Source organism: Ylistrum balloti, unplaced genomic scaffold (genome assembly GCF_031769215.1).
Source record: "Ylistrum balloti isolate Yb309-2 unplaced genomic scaffold, AGI_CSIRO_Ybal_v1 Utg370034, whole genome shotgun sequence".
In the NCBI taxonomy this organism is placed as follows: domain Eukaryota; kingdom Metazoa; phylum Mollusca; class Bivalvia; order Pectinida; family Pectinidae; genus Ylistrum; species Ylistrum balloti.
In genome coordinates this window covers 169,454-196,589 of record NW_026782095.1, presented here as the reverse complement: position 1 = coordinate 196,589, position 27,136 = coordinate 169,454, and the positions used below count along the sequence as shown (strand labels likewise).

The 27,136-nt window shown below is 36.3% G+C and overlaps 1 protein-coding gene across 2 annotated transcripts; it reads right to left on the bottom strand.

The window, feature by feature from the left end:
• Positions 1-8,950: 8,950 nt before the first annotated feature.
• Positions 8,951-26,993, bottom strand: LOC132548909 (tubulin-folding cofactor B-like). Of its 2 annotated transcripts, XM_060212810.1 has the most exons (8): positions 26,772-26,859; positions 19,541-19,586; positions 18,374-18,517; positions 17,752-17,845; positions 16,431-16,575; positions 11,526-11,581; positions 10,496-10,568; positions 8,951-9,460 (listed from the first exon to the last, which is right to left on the bottom strand). In XM_060212810.1, the coding sequence occupies exons 2-8, from the start codon at positions 19,562-19,564 to the stop codon at positions 9,337-9,339; spliced, it is 660 nt and encodes a 219-aa protein (XP_060068793.1). In that variant the 5' UTR covers positions 19,565-19,586; positions 26,772-26,859; the 3' UTR covers positions 8,951-9,336. The 2 variants fall into 2 exon arrangements, with proteins under 2 accessions (XP_060068793.1, XP_060068792.1); XM_060212809.1 differs by lacking the exon at positions 19,541-19,586 and having other exon boundaries at positions 26,772-26,993.
• Positions 26,994-27,136: the final 143 nt, after the last annotated feature.

The window sequence follows — 27,136 nt, the reverse complement described above, 5'->3', positions numbered from 1 at the left end:
TCAAACACGTCCAGCTTCATATCACACTACAGAACCACCAGGTATACTAACGAGCATCAAACACGTCCAGCTTCATATCACACTACAGAACCACCAGGTATACTAACAAGCATCAAACACGTCCAGCTTCATATCACACTACAGAACCACCAGGTATACTAACGAGCAAACCACGTCCGGCTTCATATCACACTACAGAACCACCAGGTATACTAACGAGCATCAAACACGTTCAGCTTCATATCACACTACAGAACCACCAGGTATATTAACGAGCATCAAACACGTCCAGCGTTATATCACACTACAGAACCACCAGGTATACTAACAAGCATCAAACACGTCCAGCTTCATATCACACTACAGAACCACCAGATATACTAACAAGCATCAAACATGTCCAGCTTCATATCACAATATAGAACCACCAGGTATACTAACGAGCATCAAACACGTCCAGCGTTAAATCAAACTACAGAACCAACAGGTATACTTACGAGCATCAAACACGTCCAGCTTCATATCACACTACAGAACATCAAGATATACTAACAAGCATCAAACACGTCCAGCTTCATATCACACTACAGAACCACCAGGTATACTAACGAGCATCAAACACGTCCAGCTTCATATCACACTACAGAACCAACAGGTATACTAACGAGCATCAAACACGTCCAGCTTCATATCACACTACAGAACCAACAGGTATACTAACGAGCATCAAACACGTCCAGCTTCATATCACACTACAGAACCACCAGGTATACTAACAAGCATCAAAACGAGCATCAAACACGTCCAGCTTCATATCACACTACAGAACCAAAAGGTATACTAACGAGCATCAAACACGTCCAGCTTCATATCACACTACAGAAACACAAGGTATACTAACGAGCATCAAACACGTCCAGCGTTAAATCAAACTACAGAACCAACAGGTATACTAACGAGCATCAAACACGTCCAGCTTCATATCACACTACAGAACCAACAGGTATACTAACAAGCATCAAACACGTCCAGCTTCATATCACACTACAGAACCACCAGGTATACTAACGAGCATCAAACACGCCCAGCTTCATATCACACAACGGAACCACCAGGTATACTAACGAGCATCAAACACGTCCAGCTTCATATCACACTACAGAACCACCAGGTATACTAACGAGCATCAAACACGTCCAGCTTCATATCACACTACAGAACCACCAGGTATACTAACGAGCATCAAACACGTCCAGCTTCATATCACACTACAGAACCACCAGGTATACTAACGAGCATCAAACACGTCCAGCTTCATATCACACTACAGAACCACAGAATACTAACCATCAAACATATACTAACACATCAAACACGTCCAGCTTCATATCACACTACAGAACCACATCAAACACGTCCAGCTTCATATCACATACTAACGAGCATCAAACACGTCCAGCTTCATATCACACTACAGAACCACTAACGAAGCATCAAACACGTCCAGCTTCATATCACACACACTACAGAACCACCAGGTATACTAACAAGCATCAAACACGTCCAGCTTCATATCACACTACAGAACCACCAGGTATACTAACAAGCATCAAACACGTCCAGCTTCATATCACACTACAGAACCAACAGGTATACTAACGAGCATCAAACACGTCCAGCTTCATATCACACTACAGAACCACCAGGTATACTAACGAGCATCAAACACGTCCAGCTTCATATCACACTACAGAACCACCAGGTATACTAACGAGCATCAAACACGTCCAGCTTCATATCACACTACAGAACCACCAGATATACTAACGAGCATACCACGCGTCCTGATTCACATCACACTACAGAACCAACAGGTATACTAACAAGCATCAAACACGTCCAGCTTCATATCACACTACAGAACCACCAGGTATACTAACGAGCATCAAACACGTCCAGCTTCATATCACACTACAGAACCAACAGGTATACTAACAAGCATCAAACACGTAAAGCTTCATATCACACTACAGAACCACCAGGTATACTAACAAGCATCAAACACGTCCGGCTTCATATCACACTACAGAACCACCAGGTATACTAACAAGCATCAAACACGTCCAGCTTCATATCACGTCCAGCTTCATATCACACTACAGAACCACACAGGTATACTAACAACGCATCAAACACGTCCAGCTTCATATCACACTACAGAACCACCAGGTATACTAACGAGCATCAAACACGTCCAGCTTCATATCACACTACAGAACCACCAGGTATACTAACGAGCATCAAACACGTCCAGCTTCATATCACACTACAGAACCACCAGGTATACTAACGAGCATCAAACACGTCCAGCTTCATATCACACTACAGAACCACCAGGTATACTAACGAGCATCAAACACGTCCAGCTTCATATCACACTACAGAACCAACAGGTATACACAACAGAACCACCAGACATACTAACAAGCATCAAACACGTCCAGCTTCATATCACACTACAGAACCACCAGGTATACTAACGAGCATCAAACACGTCCAGCTTCATATCACACTACAGAACCACCAGGTATACTAACGAGCATCAAACACGTCCAGCTTCATATCACACTACAGAACCAACAGGTATACTAACGAGCATCAAACACGTCCAGCTTCATATCACACTACAGAACATCAAGATATACTAACAAGCATCAAACACGTTCAGCTTCATATCACACTACAGAACCACCAGGTATACTAACGAGCATCAAACACGTCCAGCTTCATATCACACTACAGAACCACCAGGTATACTAACGAGCATCAAACACGTCCAGCTTCATATCACACTACAGAACCACCAGGTATACTAACGAGCATCAAACACGTCCAGCTTCATATCACACTACAGAACCACCAGGTATACTAACGAGCATCAAACACGTCCAGCTTCATATCACACTACAGAACCAACAGGTATACTAACGAGCATCAAACACGTCCAGCTTCATATCACACTACAAAACCAACAGGTATACTAACGAGCTTCAAACACGTCCAGCTTCATATCACACTACAGAACCACCAGGTATACTAACGAGCATCAAACACGTCCAGCTTCATATCACACTACAGAACCACCAGGTATACTAACAAGCATCAAACACGTCCAGCTTCATATCACACTACAGAACCACCAGGTATACTAACGAGCATCAAACACGTCCAGCTTCATATCACACTACAGAACCACCAGATATACTAACAAGCATCAAACACGTCCAGCTTCATATCACACTACAGAACCACCAGGTATACTAACAAGCATCAAACACGTCCAGCTTCATATCACACTACAGAACCACCAGGTATACTAACGAGCATCAAACACGTCCAGCTTCATATCACACTACAGAACCACCAGGTATACTAACGAGCATCAAACACGTCCAGCTTCATATCACACTACAGAACCACCAGGTATACTAACTATCATCAAACACGTCCAGCTTCATATCACAAAACGGAACCAACAGACAACCTAACGAGCATCAAACACGTCCAGCTTCATATCACACAACAGAACCAACAGGTAAACTAACAAGCATCAAACACGTCCAGCTTCATATCACACTACAGAACCACCAGGTATACTAACGAGCATCAAACACGTCCAGCTTCATATCACACTACAGAACCACCAGGTATACTAACGAGCATCAAACACGTCCAGCTTCATATCACACTACAGAACCACTAGATATACTAACAAGCATCAAACACGTCCAGCTTCATATCACACTATAGAACCACCAGGTATACTAACGAGCATCAAACACGTCCAGCTTCATATCACACTACAGAACCACCAGGTATACTAACGAGCATCAAACACGTCCAGCTTCATATCACACTACAGAACCACCAGGTATACTAACAAGCATCAAACACGTCCAGCTTCATATCACACTACAGAACCACCAGGTATACTAACAAGCATCAAACACGTCCAGCTTCATATCACACAACGGAACCAACAGACGATCTAACGAGCATCAAACACGTCCAGCTTCATATCACATTATAGAAGCACCAGGTATACTAACGAGCATCAAACACGTCCAGCTTCATATCACACTACAGAACCACCAGGTATACTAACAAGCATCAAACACTTCCAGCTTCATATCACACTACAGAACCACCAGGTATACTAATGAGCATCAAACACGTCAAGCTTCATATCACACTACAGAACCACCAGGTATACTAACGAGCATAAACCACGTCCAGCTTCATATCACACTACAGAACCACCAGGTATACTAACGAGCATCAAACACGTCCAGCTTCATATCACACTACAGAACCACCAGGTATACTAACGAGCATCAAACACGTCCAGCTTCATATCACACTACAGAACCACCAGGTATACTAACAAGCATCAAACACGTCCGGCTTCATATCACACTACAGAACCACCAGGTATACTAACAAGCATCAAACACGTCCAGCTTCATATCACACTACAGAACCACCAGGTATACTAACGAGCATCAAACACGTCCAGCTTCATATCACACAACAGAACCAACAGGTATACTAACTAGCATCAAACACGTCAAGCTTCATATCACACTACAGAACCACCAGGTATACTAACGAGCATCAAACACGTTCAGCTTCATATCACACTACAGAACCACCAGGTATATTAACGAGCATCAAACACGTCCAGCTTCATATCACACTACAGAACCAACAGGTATACTAACAAGCATCAAACACGTCCAGCTTCATATCACACTACAGAACCACAAGGTATACTAACAAGCATCAAACACGTCCAGCTTCATATCACACTACAGAACCACCAGGTATACTAACGAGCATCAAACACGTCCAGCTTCATATCACACTACAGAACCACCAGGTATACTAACAAGCATCAAACACGTCCAGCTTCATATCACACTACAGAACCACAGGTATACTAACAAGCATCAAACACGTCCAGCTTCATATCACACTACAGAACCACCAGATATACTAACAAGCATCAAACACGTCCAGCTTCATATCATACTACAGAACCACCAGGTATACTAACGAGCATCAAACACGTCCAGTTTCATTTCACACTACAGAACCACCTGGTATAGTAACGAGCATCAAACATGTCCAGCTTCATATCACACTACAGAACCACCAGGTATACTAACGAGCATCAAACACGTCCAGCTTCATATCACACTACAGAACCACCATGTATACTAACGAGCATCAAACACGTCCAGCTTCATATCACACTACAGAACCACCAGGTATACTAACGAGCATCAAACACGTCCAGCTTCATATCACATTATAGAAGCACCAGGTATACTAACGAGCATCAAACACGTCCAGCTTCATATCACACTACAGAACCACCAGGTATACTAACGAGCATCAAACACGCCCAGCTTCATATCACACTACAGAACCACCAGGTATACTAACAAGCATCAAACACGTCCAGCTCCATACCACACTACAGGACCATCAGGTATACTAACAAGCATCAAACACATTCAGCTTCATATCACACTACAGAACCACCAGGTATACTAACGAGCATCAAACACGTCCAGCTTCATATCACACTACAGAACCACCAGGTATACTAACGAGCATCGAACACGTCCAGCTTCATATCACACTACAGAACCACCAGATATACTAACAAGCATCAAACATGTCCAGCTTCATATCACAATATAGAACCACCAGGTATACTAACAAGCATCAAAGACGTCCAGCTTCATATCACACTACAGAACCACCAGGTATACTAACGAGCATCAAACACGTCCAGCTTCATATCACACTACAGAACCACCATGTATACTAACGAGCATCAAACACGTCCAGCTTCATATCACAATACAGAACCACCAGGTATACTAACAAGCATCAAACACGTCCAGCTTCATATCACACAACAGAACCACCAGGTATACTTACGAGCATCAAACACGTCCAGCTTCATATCACACTACAGAACCAAAAGGTATACTAAAGAGCATCAAACACGTCCAGCTTCATATCACACTACAGAACCACCAGGTATACTAACGAGCATCAAACACGTCCAGCTTCATATCACACTACAGAACCACCAGGTATACTAACGAGCATCAAACACGTCCAGCTTCATATCACACTACAGAACCACCAGGTATACTAACAAGCATCAAACACGTCCAGCTTCATATCACACTACAGAACCAAAAGGTATACTAACAAGCATCAAACACGTCCAGCTTCATATCACACTACAGAACCGCCAGGTATACTAACGAGCATCAAACACGTCCACCGTTATATCACACTACAGAACCACCAGGTATACTAACAAGCATCAAACACGTCCAGCTTCATATCACACTACAGAACCAACAGGTATACTAACAAGCAGCAAACACGTCCAGCCTCATATCACGATATAGAACCGCAAGGTATACTAACAAGCATCAAACACGTTCAGCTTCATATCACACTACAGAACCACCAGGTATACTAACGAGCATCAAACACGTCCAGCTTCATATCACACTACAGAACCACCAGGTATACTAACAAGCATCAAACACGTCCAGCTTCATATCACACTACAGAACCAACAGGTATACTAACGAGCATCAAACACGTCCAGCTTCATATCACACTACAGAACCACCAGGTATACTAACGAGCATCAAACACGTCCAGCTTCATATCACACTACAGAACCACCAGGTATACTAACGAGCATCAAACACGTCCAGCTTCATATCACACTACAAAAACAAAAGGTATACTAACGAGCATCAAACACGTCCAGCTTCATATCACACTACAGAACCACCAGGTATACTAACGAGCATCAAACACGTCCAGCTTCATATCACACTACAGAACCACCAGGTATACTAACAAGCATCAAACACGTCCAGTTTCATATCACAATACAGAACCAACAGGTATACTAACAAGCATCAAACACGTCAAGCTTCATATCACACTACAGAACCACCAGGTATACTAACGAGCATCAAACACGTTCAGCTTCATATCACACTACAGAACCACCAGGTATATTAACGAGCATCAAACACGTCCAGCTTCATATCACACTACAGAACCATCAAACACTAAACACGTCCAGCTTCATATCACACTACAGAACCACCGCATCAAACACGTCCAGCTTCATATCACACTACAGAACCACCAGGTATACTAACGAGCATCAAACACGTCCAGCTTCATATCACACTACAGAACCACCAGGTATACTAACGAGCATCAAACACGTCCAGCTTCATATCACACTACAGAACCACCAGGTATACTAACGAGCATCAAACACGTCCAGCTTCATATCACACTACAGAACCACCAGGTATACTAACGAGCATCAAACACGTTCAGCTTCATATCACACTACAGAACCACCAGGTATACTAACAAGCATCAAACACGTCCAGCTTCATATCACACTACAGAACCAACAGGTATACTAACAAGCATCAAACACGTCCAGCTTCATATCACACTACAGAACCACCAGGTATACTAACAAGCATCAAACACGTCCGGCTTCATATCACACTACAGAACCACCAGGTATACTAACAAGCATCAAACACGTCCGGCTTCATATCACACTACAGAACCACCAGGTATACTAACAAGCATCAAACACGTCCAGCTTCATATCACACAACAGAACCAAAAGGTATACTAACGAGCATCAAACACGTCCAGCTTCATATCACACTACAGAACATCAAGATATACTAACAAGCATCAAACACGTCCAGCTTCATATCACACTATAGAACCACCAGGTATACTAACAAGCATCAAACACGTCCAGCTTCATATCACACTACAGAACCACCAGGTATACTAACGAGCATCAAACACGTCCAGCTTCATATCACACTACAGAACATCAAGATATACTAACAAGCATCAAACACGTTCAGCTTCATATCACACTACAGAACCACCAGGTATACTAACGAGCATCAAACACGTCCAGCTTCATTTCACACTACACAACCACCAGGTGTAATAAAAAGCATTAAACACGTCCAGTTTCAAATCACATTACAGAACCACCAGGTATACTAACAAGCATCAAACACGTCCAGCTTCATATCACACTACAGAACCACCAGGTATACTAACGAGCATCAAACACGTCCAGCTTCATATCACACTACAGAACCACCAGGTATACTAACGAGCATCAACCACGTCCAGCTTCATATTTCACGGTACAGAACCGCAAGGTATACTAACAAGCATCAAACACGTCCAGCTTCATATCACAAAACGGAACTAACAGACAAACTAACAAGCATCAAACACTTCCAGCTTCATATCACACTACAGAACCACCAGGTATACTAACGAGCATCAAACACGTCCAGCTTCATATCACACTACAAAACCAACAGGTATACAAACGAGCTTCAAACACGTCCAGCTTCATATCACACAACAGAACCACCAGATATACTAACAAGCATCAAACATGTCCAGCTTCACATCACAATATAGAACCACCAGGTATACTAACCAGCATCAAACACGTCCGGCTTCATATCACACTACAGAACCACCAGGTATACTAACAAGCATCAAACACGTCCAGCTTCATATCACACTACAGAACCACCAGGTATACTAACAAGCATCAAACACGTCCAGCTTCATATCACACTACAGAACCACCAGGTATACTAACAAGCATCAAACTATTGTGTTCTTATTTTGTTTTATTTACTGTGAGTTGAATTGAAATATTTCAGTTTTAATTAATGCTTGGTGTAGATTCCTTGTAGCCCTGTACTGAAAGGTAATACAAAAGTAATGTCATTTGCCAATAAAAAAACCCAAGAAGAGCAAATTAAAGATGGTTTCATTTTAATATGAGAAGCACAGGAATGTGAAAATATTGCAGTACCTTGATTAAGGGACAATTTAACTGTAATATTTCTATGAACATAATATAACATGCAAATTCCAAACTATTCAGATGTAAAGAAAGTATCAAAGGGGAGAACTGTTGTGATCATGATTTCCATAACAAATAGTTTTGCCTTATAATCAAGACCTGTTGCCCATTTGTTATTTAGTATGCTAAATGAGCTCTTCGCATTTCAGTACTTTTCACAACCATTTTTTCATTTTTACACCAATTTCCTTTATCCTATTTCAGGCGTCCCATTTCTTTGGTGTATTGAACACAGGATGTCCTTTGAATATGTATGATATGATCAGTTTATCAGTTTATCATATTTCATCATCATCACTAAAACCAAGATCTTCTTCCGGAAAGTCTCCAACTTCTACATGGCTTACACGCACAAATCCACCATATTTATCAGGACATTCAAAGTACTGCTTCCCTTTCACACTGTTAAACAAGTAAAACTGTTAACATACCTACATACAATGGAGGCAATAAAAATTGTGTGGTATTAAAATTTCTGTCTACAATAACCTCTCTTATTCTGTGTAATAAAACTGTCTGAAGTACTTTTCTATATCACATACCTGCAATAAATAATATTTTGTGACATCACCTAGTATAAACCATACAAATAAATCAATTGTATTTTTCTTTTTATATAGCTGTACCACAATCATTTGTTGTTGCATTGTATTTCTTTCCAGTCAGTTATTTTTTAAAAGTTATATAGGATACAAACTATGAGAGAGTTTTTTGTTACTTTTGAAAAATAACTTATGAAAGTGAAGAAATGCTATACACAACAACAATGCATTTGTGTGATCTGTTTCTTCTATAATGAAAGAGTTTTTTCAAGGATGAATGGATCTGTTCTGTACCCAGGTGTGTTTTCGTTTAAGACATCAGTTTGGGCTTTAAGGTAGACCTGTAGTGAAATGCTAACCATTAATAAATGTAGGTGGAAATATTACTGTATAATATTTTACAACTAACAACAAGTAATTCATGACTTTATTATCTTTTCAACAATAAATTGACAGAAATAAAATTAAAATTAAATTATTACAAAACAACCGTAGACCTATTGAGCATTTTAATTTCGGCAAGTGTGTGTTTTCCTGGTCAAAGTTGATCATGTCGGCCATTTAAAATGTGTTAACAGTTTTTACCATGCGTGGTATAAATACTTGTTTAAACAACAGCTGTAATGATTGAATGATGTCTAAAGAATTTAATAACACCAATCTATTGTGGTAGAATAATTACTCCTTAACACTTTGTTCTAATTATGATGTTTAGGGCGTTGTCATTTTACATCCAATATTTTTCTGGTAGTAATATACCTCAGTGGTAGAATGTAGAATGCTGAAAATTCTTCTTCACCACTCTACAATTAACTACTTATCCTTTACTCCAGTAGACATTTAGGATTTCTAGTGTAAGAAAAATCATTGTACTATTTTTACTAGATGCACTTACCTGCCATCATTCTTTCCCATAGGTTCGTCATATTGCACACCCACCCACAATCCTTCTTTGAAGTCAGTTAAACCTACAAAGAAATCAATACAAATCTTCACAATTGGAAACATATGAATTTATCACGTTTGAAGTATGTCAATTAGTCCTTTAACATTTTTCAAAAGATGAGACATTTCACATTTTTCTTTTGAAGTTATAGAAATGTATCTACATAAATCTGCAACAAGAGGCCCAAGGAACATGCATTGCTCACCTGGTTTGGTCATCATTACTTAATCAAAACAGAAAGAGAAGGATTAAAGATATTTTCTGGAGACAGTAAAGTCATTGATTTATAAAAAATTGAGTCCCCTTCACCCAAGAATGCTTCAGATCAAATTGGGGAAAACTTCTTGCCATTCCTGAAGAGCCACTGTTTATTACAAAATTAAGTACTCTTCACCAAATGATGCTACAGACCAGTTTTGGACATTTCTTTTTTATTCTATTTATCAGGTAAACAGGAATACCTATATATTGTTACTTTTAGAGAGGCTTACTAGGTAACAACTGTAGCCAAATAGCTTTATAGATAAGAACATTCATCTGGAGTTAAGAGTTTTGAGTTTATGCCTCTCTTGTTACAAACTAACAACAGTAGATCAGACCAACTGTGTCTCACATAATCAGTGCTTAAAATTGTATTAACAAAGGGATATTTAAACATGGGTAGTAAAAAAGTGTTGATTTTGAGGTTGAATATTTAGAAAAATAGAGAAATGCACTGAAGACGTGGACTAAGTGACAACCTGAGGTCAAACGTCAGCTCAATTTTCAGAGAATAGGTATAGAATCTGAAGGTTCAAATGACTGACTAGCACTGACACACTTCCCCTCTCCTTTAACATGTAATGCTGACACAAATGTTCACACAAGTTTCATTCCTAATGTGGAGAAATATCTATTTCACGGCTCGAGATCGAATCAAGGGAGGTAACTCTTACAACATGCCTTACAAGGATAATGGAAAAAGAGTAGATTTTCTTACCAACATATTTTACCTGTCCTCGTTTTGCTGGTTGTTCTGGAACTCTTACCTCACACCTGTGAAGGAGAAAAGCATTTATTACAAGTCACCATGCAATCAGAGAACATGCAGATTGGTCAAACCTAATTCAGGATATTTCAAGCCCAAATTAATTAGACAAGTGACATATGCAACTAGATTATTATTTCAACAAATCATTTCATCGTTGCTGATGTCATTTCCCAAGGGAGATACACACATATATATATGTCCAGTGTCCAGTATATATGTAGAAAAATATTAAAATTGGAAACATTTTTGATTAGTAAAGCATAGCGCTTTTGTGTCAAATAATTTTTTTATTTGATATCAAAGTGTTATACTGTATATTCCATTAACATTTCCAATTTAATTGTCTTTCTGTATTATAATTTTGAAGATAAGATCTGCACAAAAGTTCGCTAAAGTTATCTTAATGATGCACAATGTATTTCAAGTAAAACATATGTGTATATATATATAGAATCAAGTAAGTAATATCAATGGTATAGTCCAATATTGCTACTGGATCCTAACAAACAAATGTTCGTTGGATGTGTATTACTGGGATAGCTATATGATCAATGAAGTAATAGCAACATTACCGACAAGCGAATTGTCAAATATTCATGGCAACCTGCCCCTTTATCAAGACACAAATATTACATAAATTTCATTACATACATAGAACATAAAACAAGCACAAAGTTATAATTCTAAATCGAAAGCTGTGTTGTAATTTAGATGTCTTGATAATCCCTTCGGCCGACGGACGTTGAAGGCCCTTCATGAGGGATAAAAAACCCTTCCTAAGTTGTTGTATGGAAGATGGTGAATAAAATATCAAAAATGTTTTACATCAATCTTGGTAGGTTTTCCACTCTAGACAACTGATTGCAATGAAAACACACTCCAAGGACAGTAGTCTACAGCCACTTTTTGGCCACCTTCTACATAAGGAATTTTTTATATTGAAAATAAAATTTTTTATTGTAAACTGGCTGTTGGCTCCCATGTACTTTTATCTTAAATGGGTTTATAGAGACTCTGTGGCAGAGTCATCTGTTTCTTCATCATTGGCAAAGTGTGAAGATGGAGTCGTCTGTAAAAGCCTCCATATTCTGTACCGATTCCACTTTGTTTGGATTATGTGGGATGGGGCAGAAATTTGAGGCACTTAGAGAGTATCAAAGTTTCTTGGGCACTCAGGGTGTGGTCAGAGAGATCTGTCTTGATAAAGGGGCAGTTTGTCTAAAAAATAAGACCATGCTCTTGTCCAAACTATCATTATTACTTCATTGATCATTACTTGCCTCTTTGTAACCTGTAACGAAAAATTGGAAGGAATTAACCATGGAAACTATAATAAATAATCATAAATAATCATGTTTGGTTGAGGAAACATCATAGAAAAAACCATAGAACGATAATATCAGGTATGCTTGGCTTTTAAGAACACAATTCAACGAGATATGATATGAATTGTCGGAAGGAAAAAAGTGTCATTTCCTCTATATCTCTGTAATGTCCGCACCCCCTTTTTTGGATTGATTTTCGGTGAAAAAAAGTGCGGACATTACATGGGTTTTTACGGTAAATTACACAACATACACAGAACATAAAACAAATACAAAGTTATAAAGTTAAATTGAGAGAGGTGGTGTAAATTTAGGTGTCTCAATAATTCCTTCAGTCCATGGACACCGAAGGTCATTTCTAACAAAAAACCCTTCCTAAGTTGTTGTATGGAAGATAGTGATTAAAATGTCATATCTACCCTAGTACAGTCTACAAAATTCCTCTGACAGATTATTTCCTGTAGACAAGCTTCAATCTCATTTCTATTTGACAGCCAAAGTTCTAAACAAACTGGTACCAAGGGATATATGTAACAGCATACACTATATAAGCATGCCATTAGTAAAGTGAAAACTACATCAATAATTGCATTGGCCCATAACAATGTTTTGCATACAGGACCACTAATGTTTGTCCAGAGGCTTGCTTTCGATTTTTTTTTTGTACAGATTAGGACCTGGCTTAATATTCTTGCTTGTGTATCAAATCAATGTGACTGAGATCATTAAACATCTCCACAATTATGATTGATTTCATTTCATTTTTTTTATTTCAAAATACAATCCTATAATTTCATCTGCTGTCTTTGAAAATTGATATATTTTTGCACACATCCTATAAGTTTGTAATGACAAAAACTCTGGTATCCTAAAGATATCTATCAGATCATATGACTAAACCACAAAACAAATAATTGCCTTCGTAATTTTGAGAGTTGTCATGATAATATTGATTTTTTTCAATACATATTTTTCCTGAAACCTACAGTATTAAAGTAACACCATAGTAGACCTTGCCATGTCTTCCTAAAGTAGCCAAAGAAAATGACATGGTTGGTAAAGAGAAAACTGTGACACAAAATTCTCCAGGTTCATTCAATAGGGTCCTAATGATACAGTTGAAAAGCTATAGATGTAATCAAACATTATGGTCAATTACCATCTTGTATTATTTTAACCAAACAGTTTTACAATTACCTTTAGAGAACTCATCTAGTGATGACATCACACCACCACCAAGTGTATCAAGAAGCTATTGATTTACAGCAGTTACATGGTGACTCTTTCATTTTCTTTAAGAGGGTTCATAAGGAGAAACATGTCCATTGCTTCAAAATTGAAAAAGCATGATCACAGGAATGGTCTCCAATACACCAGATAAACAAGAGCTGTTTGAGAAAAGCATACCTCGTCTATCAATGACATGTTTCATGTAAATACCAATTGATAATCGAAGATGTGCATCAATATGTCACATTTTCACATCTGACTTCCTCCAAAAAATTCACACAGAAATTTACCCCTTGTGGGTCCCTTTAAAATGAAAATATATATCATTTGACGTATTAATAATAATTTGTATTAACACTAATTGCCCCTTGACATTTTGTGATCCCGTGCTGTTTGAAAAACACATGCCCAAAGACTTTAACATATGACTGATTCCCAAAATTCACAAACAGAAATTTACACCTTTTGGGTCCCATAAATATGAAAGAGTAGGACACAGACAGGTTAGGCCACCCCCCCCCCCCCCCAACCAACCCACCCTAAAATACATACCCCAGACTGACCGATTATTGACCATGACCATCTGATGATGGTGGGCTAAAAATATCATACTATGTCTTGTCCTTGATGGGCATATAAAACTGAAGAATCAATCAATTTACAAGCAGTTCACCCAGGGATTTAAAGGGGTCGAAAAAGTGTTTAGGACAGTGGATGAGTATGACTGTCACACTCACATGATGGTCTGCAACAAACCCTACCTTACCTCAAACATACTGTTTGTTAAAGAAGGTCTAAACTACTTACTACCTAACCAGATATACCTTTCACTCTGATCATTTGTTTGATTAAGCTGACAGTGTAGTCATTGAAACATCTGCATAAATTTTCTGACTGGTTGTGATACACATGCACCAGATAAGAATGTTAATTCAATATACACATGTACATTGTATTACCAACCTAAGGGAAATGGAAAATAATTGATCACTTTGTATTTTGATAAATGGAGAGAGCCTACTTTGATTTAACTGCAATAAGGTACCATAAATGCAAAATTTTTAATGAAAAAGTTATGTATATCTTTAAACAAAAAACAAGAGTTCCTCGGAACTGTATGTGTCACCTGCATAAAGTGTCACGGTCACCCAGTAATCGAACTGAATGTGCAACGTTCAACCGTAAAGTTGTAATACCAAATTTCATTTCTATCACTCGAAGCATATAAGGATAACGGCGCAAAGCAATATTCCTGAGAAATTTCAAAGGGACATATCGCAGCCAAGAAAGCTGTGAATGGAACCTTATCTGTAATGGTCGACCATGAAGCCATTTCTCATATTTCATTTCAAAAACTCTAAGCATAATCAAGAAAAGTACAAAAAACTATATTCTCAAAGAATTATCGAAGAGGCATAACTCTGTAAAGAAGGGTCACAGACAGCCAAGAATCAAAACTAATCTGTACCCTTCCAACAAGAAGCCATTTACCAAATTTCATTTTAATATCTCAAAGGATAACCCACAAAAAGTCTGAAAAACAATATTCCCAGAGAATTTTCTAAGTTCCAAGGGGATTACTCTGCCAAGAAGGGTCACAGACAGCCGGAAACATAAAGCATAACTGCAAAAAGTCCAGAAAACTTCTGTATGGACGACGCCAACGCCAACACGTGACTACTGACAAAATGATCCCTAAGTGTCCGCCAGCTCTGCAGGCAACTCAATAAGTAAATATACAAATGATTTTCCTCTAACATAATTTTTTCCAAAACAAATAGCCTGAGAAAAAAAATTACCTGTCCTTACATGACCTAATGTGCTGATAAGATTTTTATGTTTTCTGAAAATATACATTCCTATGTAACTTAGGTGATAGTTCAATTCGTCAGTAAGAAAAATGTACAATAAATATGACAGTAAGTGACTTTGTGTAGCATTAAACCCATGTCTGGTAATAAACACAGCCACGTTTCAGTTTCAGGAAGCATGCCAGCAAATGTTTTGTCTCTAACCTGTAATAAGTTCTCTTTTATGAATCATAGCTTAATAGGCTAAATCAGAAGGTTAAATTAGAGTTAGTAGGTCAAACCAGAGGTTCATATGTTATCCTCTGGTCAATGGTAGAATAAACATGAAACACTGACATTACATGACAATGTAATGTGAATGTCCCTTTCACAGAGATATGAGCTATCATGTGGTCAGCCTCAAAAATCTTTTAAACACAGAAAAAGACTATTGAAAGTAACAGACTACATGACACAGGAGGTATTATATATAAAGTCTATCTGCTTACCTGTCTCCTATATTTATTGATTCAGCCTTTTGTTTTTCAGCTTCATCCTTTTTGGCTTTTTCTTCAGCAAGCCTATTTTGTTCCTCTGGAGAGATCTCTTTGAATCTGCCCATTTTATTTCTTTCTTTAAATGCTCTCACAGAATCTAAACACAATGAAATTCCAAAACATGATGAATTTTAACCAAAAACTTTAACTTTAAACCCAGGAGAAAAATTTAAAGTTCTACTACAATATTATTTGTTGGGGCTTGTTTTTTTAGTGTTCACAAGGTGTCCACTTGTTTTTTATTTCAACTGGTGATAATTAGTTAACAATCACAGCGACTGAGCGAGAGGGCCTCGCTCAAAACACGCTAAAACAACAGTGTCACTTTGACGTATTGAGAAGACTTTGACACGATGAGTCCCAAGCCATATCAGTGTCGTTAATAGAGAGGAAAAATCCAACCATGACACAAATCATCATGTCTGCTACAAGAAGATGCTACACAGTTGAGGAGAAGTTGGACATCGTCAATGGTGCCGGGACAATGGCCGTAATCTCCATCAGACAGCAAGAGATTTCTCCGTCGACAGGAAACTCGTCAGACAGTGGGACAGAGACTTTGAGAAATTCCTTGGCCATGGAAAAGGAACAGACTCCAAGAAGAAGAAGCGTGGCACCAACCCAGCGCCCAGGTCCATTAAGCTTGACGACCCCGTATTTGACTGGTTCGTCGAGGAATGCGCCGAGGGTTGAGCCGTCTCCAATTATCAGCTGCAGTCTAAGGGGAGAGAACTCGCCAGCCAACTCCGCATTGACAACTTCATAGCCTCCAATGGATGGTTACACTGGTGGAAACAGTGTTTCAGCGTTGGAATACGATGATCTCAGTAAAATATATTTTGTTATATTGTTAATAAAATTATTGAACCTGTTTTCGTCTCTGGGTTATTTTTGATGACAGATAGGCCAAGTTATCATTCCTTATGACAAAAAAATCCAAGATGGCAGACACACGTACATCTCGTGAACAGGGGGATTGCCCGCAAATAAGCCCCCTCCCCTCTTTTGACAAGTCTTTTTAACTGTGTGGGGGGGCTTATTTGTGGTAAAATACAGTAATCATGCTTGTAGAATAATTGTCCGAATTTTGTTAGAAGGGAAGAAAGAAAGACAACTATCTGGAAAAATAATGCATCATATATTTTCATTTTGAAATGTTAAGTTTAACTAAATATCATCATGTAAAATGTGTCTTAAGTAAAATTAACCATTTATTGAAACACATACTGCTGACATGAGCATGGCCACAACATGTTTCACCATAATAAATTACCTGATCGTTTAGAGTAAGCATCTTCTGACATTTCATATTTTTCTACTTTAGATGTATCTTCAAATTCTCCTAATCTAACTGTTGCATCTACTACCTGAAAAGGTATAAAAAATATATATATAATCATAATTTAGATGTTACCTTTACATAATTGTAAAGGAATTCTTTTGAAACTTACAATTTCTTTAATTTTCCTGATATATGTTAATCACTTAAACATTAAAACATCTTCAATTTTACCATGAAAAGAGCAGATTTTAAAATATGAATGAATGAATGGATGTACAGATCATGGAATATAATCAAAAAGCATTTTTGGCCCCACACTTGAGATTTTAGTCATTCTCAAGATAGTCCATGGAAACTGCTTAATATCCTCTTCCATTTGTTTGGGGGGAATGTGACAATAAGTGGAATGTGACATCAACAGTTGACACATTTTTTCAGACATCTAAATCCAGAAGAAAACTTTCTGATTACAAAAGTCTAACTGACTTGTTTCTAACAGAAATTGTACAAACTACAAAAGTAACACTGAATAGGAACATGATTATTTGATCAGTACACTTACGTCTGATTTCTATTCCACCCTCACAAGGATTAGACTACAGCTGCTACTTACATGTAACCGCATTCCATCATCCACAGGAAAGGAGCCAAGCAATGCATCGTCACTGTCCAGCTTACATATTAGCTTGTCATCTTTATCGTAAACCTCTAGTTTCATGTTTGCAGCAACTGAGCCCGTCACTAACTCCAACTTCCCCTAAAACATACAAAAACAACACTTTTGTACGATTTACAAGGCATGAAAAAATAATGAAAGAAAATTATTGCAGCATTTTACAGTGTTAAGTACCAAATTGAAAAAGCAAACTGGAAAATATTTGTAAGATTTACTTTCACAACTCTGCTACCATGCAACAATGTTTGTCATATTGAAATGGGGTGGGCAAAACATCAGCAGCACTATGCCCCTCCATAGACTATGATAAAATGATGTTGCAATAAATGACTGTATTTTTTTGTAAAATGATGAAATGCAGATGAATTTTTTCTGTGCTTGTAAAATAAAGATGGCTCGATTTGTCTCGAGTAGTAAGTGTAAGATCATTGTTCATTTCTGGCGTAACACACCTAGGATATTATCTTATTGACATGCTAACAAACCTGTTAGAAAGAATTCTTTTGACTTTATTTGCCAGGATAAGTATGCTTTTATCTCTGCTGATATGAGAGAAACATCATCATGTTTGTTTACTGGGTAAATATTCAGTGCCATTTTGAGACAGCTCTCCAGGTATAAGCTGGTGGCTGTCTCGATGAACACTACACACAGCTAGAGCATCCAACATTAAGGTAACATCATGTAGAAAAGCAGGGACTGAACCACACATTGGAACATTTTCTTAAGGTTGGTAATGTCAATAGAAAGAAGATCTTACAACACAACCAGCAGAAAATTTAAACATATGAAACTCAAGTACAACCCAAAAGTTCAAAATGTGTCTATCTTATAAAAACAAGAAAAATAATATAACTGTATCACAATATAGACACCTGTATCCCATTGCAGAGAAAACACCTAGAATGTACTATACACCTAAGATCTACAAGGAAGGGAATCAGTTATAACCTTTTGTGGACTATACTGGTTCCATTGGTTTACAAGTAGACATGCTAGAAACCCTAGCAAAGACCTTGCAGAAAGTAAGTACACAGTACTTATCCAAAATGATCAGGAATTTATTTTGTAAAATGTAGTATCACTAACAAGATAAACACTCACCTGTGAGGAAAAAATTGGTGGCATTATGCTATCCCTTGGCACCCTCCTAATAAAAGAAGACAAGAGGCCCAGAGGGCCTGTATCGCTCACCTGGATCTTCATGACCAACTGTACAATATCTGTGCATATGTTCCACAGTAGATGCTTAAAGCAATATGACAAATTACTCCATATGGGTTCTGTCCCTTAGTAGTCCAAAATAGTCATTTGTATATAAGCCTTCAATGGCCAAATATGATGGGTTTTTGGTTCATCAGAAGAAGTTGATTAAATATTTACCAAATCTAACCCCAATGACCTTAAATATAATTTTTTCACACACTATGTGGGCACCATTAAGGAAACCTTTTGGACAAATATTATGATCCTAAGACTTTAGCTTAATCAGAAGTTGTTCAAAGGTTTAAAACATTTGATTGTTGTGATCTTGAATATGGGTCAAGGTCATTTCTGTTCTAAAACATTACCGGGCATCATTGACAACCTATTTCGGAATAAAATCACTATCCCAGATGTTTTGGATCATCAGAAAATATAATTTAAAGGTTTAACACATTTGACCCCTGTGACCTTGACTATGGGGCAAGGTCATTCTCTTTGCAAACTTTCTTGGACTTCATAAAAGGAACATACTGGCCAAATATAATGATTCTAGGGTTTTCTATATTTCATCAGAAATTGTTTTAAACACATTTGACCTGTGTGACCTTGAAGATTGGTCAAGGTAATTTCTTTTAGCAAACTTTGTAGGACACCATAAGAGGAACATAGTAACCTAATATAATGATTCTAGGCCTTCCAGTATTTGGGTAGAAGTCGTTTAAAGGTTTTAACACATTTGACCTCAGTGACCTTGAATATGGGTCAAGGTCATTTCTTTTTGCAAACTTTGTTGGGCTTCATCAGAGGAACCTTCCAGCCAAATATGATAACTCTATGCCTTTCGGTATTTCAGAAGAAGTTGTCTATATGAAAAATTGACGGACGCAGGACGGACCGACAGACGGATGAACGGATACCGCGCTATGGCATAAGCTCACTTGGCCCTTTGGGCCAGGTTAGCTAATGATGGTAATATCAAAGTATTGGTCTACAAGAAAAAGACCAATGCCGAAGAACATGACAAGCAGCAAGAACAAAATCACATCCATAGCGTCATGAAAACATGTCAATATCTTGATTGTGGAACCCAGAAATTAACAAGTAAATTACATGAAAGAAAAAAAAACTAAGAAATGAAACACAATGGAAAAGAACAAAATGAAAGACATGTAGTTATTTATATAGTCATCCCTTACATTAAAGGCCTGTCAGAAACCATTCAGAAGATTATTTTTTCTTTTTTTATTATTCAGGTTTTTATCAATAGTCACATACATCAATCACATCACATGCATAACTACACGTCATACGTTGTACTTGTATCTAAAATTAATGCATATAATATAAAATATTACAGTGCATATGAAAACAAAAAAGTACATACTTGTTGACACTGTGTTAACAATACGTTGGAATACGATAATTCACTAATTTATTAACTGATTAATAAAGATCCATTTGTTTTGAATAATTTCTTGTTTTCTAAGGCTGTATCTATATAACCCAATGTCCTCTATTTTTTTATATTGAGAAATATATTTCTTGCATTCAGAAATAGTTACAGTTTTATTTTTTAATTTACACAAAAATATAAAGTATTTCATAAGAAGCATTAAAAAATTGATTTCATATCTGTGTTCTATTTCTACTACACCAAGAACAAAGACTTCTGGATTTCTAGGTAAAGACAATTGGTGTTTGTTTTCTAATAATTCTATTAACCAAAACCAAAGTGTTTTAACAACATTACATTCCCAAAATAGGTGTATAATCGTTTCTATTTCATTTGTACAGAATGTGCATCTTTCTGTTTCTGCAAGTTTACATTTCATTAACTTTGTATTTGTATACAATATCCTATGTAATATTTTATACTAAAAAGTTAGAAGTTTTGTATCATCAGTCATCTCCCTTGATATTAAATAAATTAACTCCCAAGTGTCTTCACTAATGTCAGTATTAAAATTTTCTTGCCATTTTCTTTGACTATTTGTAGGTTTCTCAGAAACAGATTTAATAAAAATTTGATAGAAGTACTTTGTGACTTTGTCATGTGTATTAAGGTAATCAATTAACCTATATTGAACATTTACCATAGGTACTTGAACATTTACATTCTGCAGAATTACTTTCCAGTTCCTTGGAATGGCATTAATCACACCATAGTAATCTATCAGGTTAACATTAATGTTATATTTGTTTTTAAATATATCATATGGCATAAAACGATAATTTTCTAATAAGTCTGAAACAAAAAATATATCATTTTTACACCACTGTTTATAAAAGAACCATTTGTTACCTCTTTTGATAAAATTATTGAAAAAGATAGGCTGTGATATAACTTCTTCAGGGGTTGTGGGGGATACATCTTCCTGTACTGAGGCCCAAGCTGTAAATACGTCACTCCAAAAAGTATTTAACATTTTTGATATCTCAGTTAATCCTAACCTTGTCATTTTAAAAATATTTACACCTCCAACCAATTCTAATTTATCTATAAGTAATGTTTTCCAAACTGAGTGGTTTGAGGTATCAACAATTTTTTTGATCCAAGACATCTTAAGTGAGTGACAAAAAGTCAAAATATGTGGAAAACGCAACCCCCCATTTTTATAATCACTGTACATAATATTTCTCTTTATTTTATCTGGTTTTCCCTCCCATAGAAAGGTAAAGAAACATTTTTATAATTCCTTAATTATATGTAAAGGAGGGTCAGCAAGGACAGTTAATGTCTGAATAAAAATAGGTAAGGCTAATGTTTTTATAATAATAATTTTTCCTATGTAGGATAAATTTCTAAATGACCAATCTTTTAGTAATTTTTGCACTGCTCTCAATTTTTCATAGTAATTATCTTCAAAAATGTTCTCTTTTTGGAAATTGTAAGTAATTCCCAAAAGTTTAAAAATCCCTTGATGGTTCCATAACAAATTTTTTTCAGGTAGAAGTTCCAACCCACAACCCCGTCTAGCCCCAATCCATATTGCCTGGGTTTTGTCAAAATTTATTTTAAGTCCTGATACTTTTCCAAAATCTTCCAAAATATTAAGTGTGGTTTCTAAGGACAATGGGTTATCACTTAAAGTAAAGGATGTATCATTTGCAAACTGATTGATTAAATATTCTGAGTTATTTATAGTAATTCCATTTATATTTGGATTAATTTTTAAGGCTGAACTTAATATTTCTACACATAGTATAAATGTATATGGACTCAAAGGGTCACCCTGTCTCACACTGCGCTGAACTTCAAAGAATTCTGAACAATGACCATTGTTTATAATACAACAATTAGTATTTTTGTAAAAAGTTCTGATCCATTGAATAAATGACAGCCCGAAACCATAAAAATGTAGAGAATCAAAAATAAAATCAAAACTTAAAGAGTCAAAGGCCTTTTCAAAGTCAATTAATAGAAGAAGTCCAGGAATATGATTTTTTTCAGTGTTTTCTAATATGTCCGCAATTAATCTTGTACATTCTCCAATATATCTGCCTTTTCTAAAACCTTTCTGAGTATCACTAATAAGACTATCTAAAATTTTTTTCAACCTATTAGAAATAATAGATGATGCTATTTTATAATCAACATTCAAAAGAGTCATAGGCCTCCAATTTTTCATATATAATTTTGATTTTCCTTCTTTGGGTATACATGTAATCATGCCACAACGCTGTGAGACAGAAAATTGACCATTTGTGTGTGCTTGGTTTAGAGAACGTATCAAAAATTTATTTATATCAGACCAGAAAAATTTATAGAATTCTACAGTGTATCCATCGATACCTGGTGATTTGTCATTTTTCATATTTTTAACAGAAAAGAGACATTCTTGATATTTCAATTTACCTTCTAATTGATCACTTTGTGCAGCAGACAGTTTTTTATTAAATGGGTTTGTATCATCAAAAAAGTTATGTTCATTATTTTCTAAAATTTTCCTGCTATACAGTTTTTCATAGTAAAGTTTTTGCTCTGAAATTATTTCATGTATATTTGTGATCTCTTGTCCATTCTCTTTGACAAGTTTTGGTATAAGTTTCTCTTGGAAGTGTCTCTTCTCTAAATTACAGAAGTATTTTGTACTTTTTTCACCTTCCACCTTCCATCTTGATTTTGCTCTTAAGAGAATACCATTAATTTTTCTTTCCCTAAGTAGTTTTAATTCATTTTCAACCATCTGAATGAGCTCTGGGTTCCTATGTTCTGCTTTTTGTAATTTTTCTAACCTAACTTCTAACTGTTTTTCTTCCCTGTCTTTTTCTCTCTTTTTCTGTGCTGTATAAGCAATAGTCTTTCCCCTAATAGTAAATTTTAAGGTTTCCCACACTAAAGAGTCACTAATAGCAAAAGTTAACAGATCTTTATTCTCTACTTCAGGGTTTTCTGCATATTGATCTGTTATATTATTTATACACTCTTCAACTAAATTTACATAATTAGGATCTCTTAGCACACTGTTATTAAATTTCCATGTTACCTTTCCCCTTTTTTGTTTAATAAATTCTAAAACTACTGATATTGGACTAAATCCTATGTCACTATTTATTACATAAGACATTAAATCAGAGGAGATCAAGAAATAATCTAATCTTGCCTGTTTTTGATTTGGACCATGCCAAGTATGAAAGTTAACATCCTGATGTTGTTCTCTCCAGATATCTACAAGATCAAAAGATTCCATAATATCTATAATTTTACCCTGGTTTATCATATTATTTCTATTTATATAATTTTAAGTATCATTAACATAATCCTGTGGTGCATTCCAGTCACCACCTATAATAAAAGATGTATTTTCACAAAGCTCAAGATGGTGAGATAGTTGATGATAGAAGTTGATATCTGTATTATTTGGTCCATAAACTGCAATCAAAGTTAAGTTTTTATCACATGAAGTAAGGTTAATATTTACAATTAAGAAATTACCATTTTTGTCTTCTTTCTTAGATAACAGTGAAAAACCAAAAGAATTTTTAAACAAGATTGCAACCCCTCTACTATTTGACTCATATAAACTAAACCAGGCTTCATAGCCCCATTCCATTTTCCATAAGTTTTCAACCTTTTGAATAGAATGAATATCTATAAGAAAAATAATATAATTTTTTCTACATCTTTCAAACAGGTCTCTGCGCTTTGATGGATCTGAGGACAATCCCCTACAATTTATACTTCCAATTCTAAGACCTTCAGTCATAGTTTAATACATGTATGGTGTATTCGAAAGATTCTACATTTGATGCAGTTAAAAGTAACACTAAAATTGAGCATGTGCCTATATATCCATTTTTGGTAGATATTAAGTGTATGTATCCATGTGATGTAACATCATAATATGAGACTATGTTTTCCAAAAACAAAAACAAAAGATCCCCTCCCCCCATCCTTCCCTTTCTAATCTTCAATGAGCATAAATGGCTCATCTCACTCTCCCAGCTACAAATCATTTCAAATATTAAAAAATAAAAGAAACTCATTGTGCTTTCATCCTACCTACTGGTGACCCCATATGAATATTTAGAAGACATTAATATGAATTTATGAAACTGGCGTACCATGTACACAAGAATTTTATGTTTACAACTACATTTATAAACATATAAAGCTCCATCAAAGTTTTGATGTATATTAATTTAACCCAGAACACTTTATTTTTATACTGTACCATGTTTAGACATGTTATTATTACGAAATACATTTTCATTTCACAACAATCAAAATTTTAGCAACTAAATATATATATATATATATATAAACCTACTAAACATTTACTGTGTCTATTGATGTAAAAAAAAAAAAAAAAGTTCTGCTGGAGCTCACATGATTATTGACATGTGTTAATTTTAACATACTACATTATTTAACTATGCCTCTGACATGTAATGGAAATTTCAGTTTGATTTTACCTCCCTTAGACATATTACTGTATATTCGACTATCTTTTGTCCCACGGGAGTAAGGAAGATACTCCCTACTTCTTGTTACTGACGAAACCATGTAAAGGTTTAACATGCTTAACTTCCGGTTACAATAGTTTATGAAAACGGAAGGCTATCAAAAGATCCGGAAATCGTAAAAAACGTCTAAGGGAGGTAATTCATCACAAAAAGACTAGACTAGGTATTCGTAAAAGAAAAATAATAATAATAAAGCACACACATTTAAATTTAATTCATCCGTGGGTTACCATTGATAACATTGGCATTTTTACTACCATGCTAAATATATTTTCATTTCAACAAAATAATATTCATTTTAGCAATTTAAATAGCGTATCTTGTACAATGTGTTTAAAGCAAAATAGATTTCTGAAAACTGTATTTAATTCCACTGAAGACTTGACTTCAATTAATTTCTGAAGACATATTGATATTTTTACTAACATGTCTAAAAATATGGCATTTCATTTCAACAAAATTAATTATTTTATCAACTTTTTCAAGACCAAGGCCCAGACAGTTTTTTCCCCTCCTTCTTTCTCAACATTCAGAAGATTAAGCCTGGTCGTGGCATTACAACAATGAAACCTGACAAGACTTTCCATAATGTCCTAGTCCATCTTAAGGATAAAATGTCCAAAGAGAATGTCATGCGTAATCAAAATTGGATCCAAGACCTGTGATGCACCATATATCAGAGAAACAAACAGGAGTTTCTGGGTCAGATTAAATGAACGTCAGAAAGAGGCAGAATCCCAAGAAGGCAAAAAATTCACTTGATCAGCAAGAAAGCATTCTCATTGGGAAAATTTCAAAATAGTCGCCGGGGAAATCAACCCTTTCAGGTGGTTGGTTAAGGAGGCAATCTGGATATGATGCAACTGAAAATGATTGTTTACTGTTTTGATTGATTTTCTATTTGGCATGGCAGTTTTCATCCTGCTCCTATACGTGTTTTTTTATTTTCCTACCCATTCATTCCTTGTATTTGTAAAGAAATGTAGTACTGCAAAATTAAAGGGAGATAAGCTCGTAAGCTGATAAACGAGTCTTATTAAAATTGTTAAGCATGGCCACAGTATTCTTCAATTTAAATCTCACGTATTAGCAAGATAGATAATTGTGAAAACGTAAACGATCAGAACAAATATTACATTTCCAGTGTCATTGCCTTGGTTACCTTTACTTCAGCAACTGTCAGATCTTTCTGGAATCTCCTTTCAGACCCAAAAGTATTTCCTGTACTTGTCACTCTGACAGTTACAACACTTTGAGTAACAACAGAATATTGTTCAGACATGGTAATGTTTTCTCTGCTAGACACCTCTATATCAATGAGGATAAATCTTAATGTGTGTCCAGTTCTGCCCAGTTTAGAACATGTGCTCTCCTGTCATTATTTTTGTTAGCATCTCGAAATCACGTTATTTAGATCACGTGACCTTTAACTTGATCTTGAATTATGTGTTTTATCACTTATGTATGCTCTTGTATGGAACTAAATTTATGCTTATTAAGCAATTTTGTCGCTGAATACCGAGTGGG

Bases quoted from the DNA above. Each gene is read 5' to 3' on its own strand.
- LOC132548909 (XM_060212809.1), bottom strand. From the start codon at position 26,891: ATGTCTGAACAATATTCTGTTGTTACTCAAAGTGTTGTAACTGTCAGA. The intron at 11,582-16,430 runs GTAAGCAGATAG...TCTCCTTCACAG, and splicing joins TCAATAAATATAGGAGACAG to GTGTGAGGTAAGAGTTCCAG. The intron at 9,461-10,495 runs GTAAGTGCATCT...CTTGTTTAACAG, and splicing joins ATGGGAAAGAATGATGGCAG to TGTGAAAGGGAAGCAGTACT.